Raw genomic sequence first — 5,716 nt, 5'->3', positions numbered from 1 at the left:
CGCCAGAAGCCACCAGAAGCTGGAAGAGGCAGGCAACGGGATCCTCCCCTAGAGTTTTTGGAGGGAATATGGCCCCGCTGACAAATTGATTTTAGACTTCTGACCTACAGAACTGGAGGGGAATAAATTTCTGTTGTTTTAAGTCACCGAGTTTGTGGTAATTCATTACAACAGCCCCAGGAAGGTCATTCATCCAGTTTCCACATCTCTAAAATTAAAAGATTGGGATCTTATTAACAATAAGTCCTTCTCCAGATCTTTAATTTTAAGAAGGTCATTTTCAGACCCTGGAAAATAAGCAAAATAGCTTTAAGACTGTCATCCTATCTGACAACCTCACAGGATGTTGTTTGCCTGGGAATGCCCCTAAATATGTAAATGAGAAGTGTTGCAACCCCAAGTGCCCCTTTACCAGGGATCACTGTGTTAGAAAGTTGGATGCGAAAGTGTCCTCCCAAAGGTGGACTTGTCCTCTGCAGTCTCTGTGTTGTCACCTGGACCAGTCCAGATCCTTCTTCTGTTCCTTCAGTGGGCCCAGAGCTGTGGCATATCAAAAACAAAGCATTAACCACAGTAGCCATCAAGAAGTGTGAATCCAAACAGAATATAGCTCTGTTTCAAGGACCAGCTCTCATGGTTCCAGGCCATGAGCTGAAGCCCCCAAATATGGGATGTCCGTCTCATCACAGCAGAAAAAGTATAGTATAAATATTAGGATTCTCTAAGAGTGTTCTACCCTTCACCCTACACTGATCTTGGGAGCACGGGGATCCAGAGCGAAGAGTGACTTTGGCCACTAGAGCTCTGGTTCTGAGGTAGAATTGAAAGAGAACTGTTTTTCTTTAGCCCCATTTGCATATTCAAACAAAAACTCAGTGTGCCCTGATCCACAGATGCTTCCCTGCCTGGTATCCAAAGCTAAAACACATCCACTCCAGCCAGCCAAGTTTTTGTGTCTCATTCCTGTATACAAACCTACTGCCTGTCCAATCCTGCTTTTGATGAAACAAGTGGGTCCAATAAATTGTGACACACCATGAGATGGAATACTGCTCAGGCATTGCTATGGTCTAAATGTTCGTGTCCCCCACAATTTACACGTTGAAATCCTAACCCTCAAGGTGATGGCATTAGGAGGTGAGACATTTTGGGAGGTGTTAGGTCATGAGGGTAGAGTCCTCATGAATGGGATTAGTGCCCTTATAAAATAGGCCCCAGAGAAGCCCTCTTCCCCTCTACCATGTGAGGACACATCATGAAGGCGCCATCTATGAACCAGGAAACAGGTGCTCGCCAGACACTGAATCTGCCAGCACCTTGATCTTGGACTTCCCAGCCTCTGGAACTGTGAGAAATAAATCTCTGTTGTTTATAAGCTACCCAGTCTATACTATTTTGTTGTAGCAGCCCAAATAGACTAAGACAGCAATTAAAAACCATTTTAGAAGGATGTTTAATGAAATGGGAAAATAGTCCATCTATGCCATTAAATGGTCCCAATTTGAGATTTAAAAAGTAAATATAAACGTATATATGTATACAAAAACTTCTTGGTAAAAAGGATGTCAGAAAATCTGACCCAATATGTTAATAGCAGTCTTCTCTCGGTAGAGAGATTATGAGTAGTATATACCTTCTTCTATGTCTTTTTCTGTATTTTCTAAATTTTCCACAATGGGCACATGCAATTTCTATCAATAATATTATTTCAGTACTACATATTGATATTCATGCATATGAAAATAGTCCATCTATGCCATTAAATGGTCCCAATTTGAGATTTAAAAAGTAAATATAAACATATATATGTATACAAAAACTTCTTGGTAAAAAGGATGTCAGAAAATCTGACCCAATATGTTAATAGCAGTCTTCTCTCAGTAGAGAGATTATGAGTAGTATATACCTTCTTCTATGTCTTTTTCTGTATTTTCCAAATTTTCCACAATGGGCACATGCAATTTCTATCAATAATATTATTTCAGTACTACAGATTGATATTCATGCATACGAACATACAAAATTAGACAGAGTAGCACTGCCTGGGTTGGGGCATGCATCCAAGAGAACCTAGTCTCAAGCAAGAATCCTGTCCTGCTTATGCCCGAGGCTGCCAGAGGAGCTAAGGACGGACTTGAGGAAAACTCAGAAGAGAAGTTTGTAAGGACCACTGCAAGTATGAACCTGGTTGGAATAACTTAAATTAGCCTCTATCATTTCATAGTTAATAACTGGAATTTAGAGCCTGCCAATATGGCCAGCTTCGGGCATGCATCCAAGAGAACCTAGTCTCAAGCAAGAATCCTGTCCTGCTTATGCCCGAGGCTGCCAGAGGAGCTAAGGACGGACTTGAGGAAAACTCAGAAGAGAAGTTTGTAAGGACCACTGCAAGTATGAACCTGGCTGGAATAACTTAAATTAGCCTCTATCATTTCATAGTTAATGGCTGGAATTTAGAGCCTGCCAATATGGCCAGCTTCGTCCCTGCCATGAAGCTCTCTCACCCCTTCATTCTATTGATGGTTTTAGCTTCTTTCCTGCCCAGAGTGCTGTGAAACAAACACTAAGTCAAGGACAATGGAGAACAGATTCAAGCTTTCCTCACCTGCCTTTAATACGCTGTCCCAGCATATTGTAGGTACGAGAACTCATTTTGGAATATAGCAGAAAGAGATGGGGGGAAAATGTAGCTGTCCCAGCATATTGTAGGTACGAGAACTCATTTTGGAATATAGCAGAAAGAGATGGGGGAAAAACGTATATATATGTTTTATACATACATACATATATATCTATGTATATATATTTATGTCTGTGTGTATACACACACATACATACACACAAAAGGCAGAATATCTCAATTCTTCCCATTCCATTCTATTGGTGTCTAAGTGAAAAATTTTTTAAATGAATTAGATATACATGTGTTCCAGGCGCTTCAAGGAGCCTGATCCTTGTTTATTGCTTTGGAAACTACGGCTAGAAATGTTTGACTATTAAGAAGCAATGCTTACAAGGCTCTAGTGCCACCTGGTGGTGAGTTCTTAGAAATAGCTATTTTTGTTCCTTAGAGTATTTCAAAGGATTTCAACAAGATCAATATATCGGGAATGGAACGAGGGTAGCAAACAGAAAGCAGAAGTAATATGGGCCTATCAACAGCATGAATACAACTATTTTTAAACAAATTTAATAGAAATTAGTTCTCAAAGTGTAATTCCTAGACCAGCAGAATCAGCATCACCAGGGAACTTATTAAAAACGCAAATTCTCAGGCCCTGTCACAAACCTGCTGAAGTAAAGACTCTGAGGGTGGGGTCCAGAAATTTGCATTTTAACAAAACCATCAGGTGAGTCTGATGTTTCATTCTCAAGATCGAGAACACTGCTTTGAACAATAAGACAAACAGCTTTTCCTGATAAAAGTCCCACTTCTAGGTCCCCCAGGACCAACCAGCAATCCTAAGGAGAAACAGGTCTACAAAAGCCATTTCCTACCGTGCAGTGATGAGTGGGAGCTCCGCGCCACACCCTGCCAGCCAGGAGCTTACGTTGTAGACTGAAGACGATCCCACTACAGAGATCGATTCCACCAGATTCCCGCCTGGGCGAGCTGTTCCAGAACCGGCTTGAGAAACTAGAGACCAGGGATCCAATTATTATCAAGAACTCAAGATGGGAGGCGCTGTTATTCAGATCTCAGTGCACACTTAAAGTGTGACTCCTACCTACCTGCTGCCATAAACACCAAAGGGACAGGAGGTGGAAGGACCCACCCTTCAGTTTAGCATCAAAAGGAAAATGCAAGGTCATTGTTTAAGGAGATGAAGATTGATTCCTTAGCAAAGTTTAACAAGCCAAACATCACTCCCCATGCTCTCGGAGGCAGCCCTGCACAGATCATCTACTGCAGTGTACACTGCCACCTTTTCCTCCTTCCCTTCCCACAGCTCCTGGCAACTCTAGGGATGTACAGCCGATCCTCCTTAGAAACACTGAACACCCAAGGCACAAACTGGGGGTACTTGATTGTTTATCCACAGTGAAGAGTCAGCGCATGTGCAGAAAGAGTGTAAAAGAGAGACCGCTGTTCACATCTGGATTTTTCCACTTCTGTTGGGTAACCACTTAGCTAGTCAACATAATCTCCCTAAGGAGATTTTTCATTTCATTCAGTTTTCTCATTTGTAAAGTAGGGATCATGGCATGCATGATTGATAGCAATGACCAGTACAATATATTTTAATATCCCTTTCCCCTCCTACTAGGCACTGGGTAAAAGACAGCTTCTTCCCCAAGACTGGTCATAATTGAGACTTTAAAGAATTCAGGGGTAACACCTTTGTCTTAATCATCTTTGAATGCCCAGTGTTTAGTGTAACACGAGGCACAGTGCAGGTGCTCAATAAATGATAGTTCGCTCAGCTGGGTAGGGAGTCACCGAAGGTCTGGATCAGATGTCAACGATAGATGAGTTCCAATCTCCCCCACATCCCAGCTGTGTGAATTGGGGCAGAATAATCAGTCCCTTTTAGTCTTAGTTTCCTCATCTGTAGAGTGGGGATAAGAGAATCATCTCATGAGCCTCAGAGAACAAATGAGAAATAAATGGAAGCTATCACTACATGAAAAGAACTTTCATAGAAGACATTAGGTGGGGAAATATAAAAAAGTGTTAAATTGGTCAGATGTATTACATACAATTAACTTTGAATATTGAGCCCAATTTTGCAGGGTTTATGTTAACACTAAATAATCCTCAAGTCATTGCCAACAGGATAACTCAACAAAGTGGGAAGCAGACTGTTTCACCCAAGCCAACCCAGTCTTCTTTATGTCTCCACCTCCTCACCTCACCTCACATCACCTTTATAACTCCAGATACACAGAAGATATGGTAGCAAAGAGGTGGGGGCAGTGAGAAAGGGCTCTGGATCCTTGGCTTCAAAGCTTTGGAGGGGCAGGATGGCATTTAAGTGAGAGAAAAGAGAAAGTGAAACAGCACCTATTATCCAGTACTGTTTCAACCAGTGAAAAAACTTTCTCTTTTATGAAGGGCAGCAGAGCAGAGGATTTAAAAGGTGTTCAAGAAATTTATCAGTCAATCTATCAATAATAACAACCATAATGTTTAGTGGTTCGAGTGTGTGAAATACTGATCCTCTCTGCCCCCTGGAAATCCAGACAACACTTGGGGTCACCAAAGGCCCCCAGCCAGTTGTCTTAGGCCTCACCAAGTCCAGGTGGACACCCCAGCATGCCGTGTGAATCATGTCATTTTCTAAGTGTGCCAGAACATGGACAGGATTTGAAACGATGAGCAATGACCCAGTATGACCTAGATGCTCCAAAATACTTAAACCACTGAAACATATGAGGTGGAATTTTTTTATTTTTTTTTTTTTACTAAGTTTCCATTTTAATTTTTTTACTGAAACATAATCGATTGTACATATCTGTGAGGTACAACATTGAATAAAGAGATGGAATTTTGATGAGTGTCAAAGATGATGTAATTTCAGGGCTGATAGAGAGTTCTCTTGCCACCTACCCCCAGGCTCCCTGGCCCTCAGCTCTACAGTTTTTAGGCAAAAGACTAAAGAGTTGCACATTTTCGGGCTGGCCCGGTGGCGCACTGCTACAGTGCGCCGCTTGGGAGCGCGGTGGTGCTCCCGCCGAGGGTTCGGATCCCACATACAGACTGGTTCCCGCTCAC

At 42.0% G+C, this 5,716-nt stretch overlaps 1 protein-coding gene across 1 annotated transcript in view; it reads right to left on the bottom strand.

Annotated features, from left to right (window-relative positions):
• The window catches only part of LOC103606641 (fibrocystin-like), a gene marked incomplete at its 3' end in the record, with an annotated part of 92,141 nt that overhangs the window by 41,252 nt on the left and 45,173 nt on the right, over window positions 1–5,716 (bottom strand). The window contains exons 20-21 of the mRNA XM_008591208.1: window positions 3,499–3,637; window positions 413–540 (exon numbers count right to left, since the gene is read on the bottom strand). Of these exons, the coding sequence (XP_008589430.1) occupies window positions 413–540; window positions 3,499–3,637 (267 nt within the window). The remainder of the gene's footprint in view (window positions 1–412; window positions 541–3,498; window positions 3,638–5,716) is intronic.

Source organism: Galeopterus variegatus, unplaced genomic scaffold (assembly GCF_000696425.1).
Source record: "Galeopterus variegatus unplaced genomic scaffold, G_variegatus-3.0.2 Scaffold6760, whole genome shotgun sequence".
NCBI classification, from domain to species: domain Eukaryota; kingdom Metazoa; phylum Chordata; class Mammalia; order Dermoptera; family Cynocephalidae; genus Galeopterus; species Galeopterus variegatus.
This window is presented reverse-complemented; position numbering and strand designations above follow the sequence as displayed.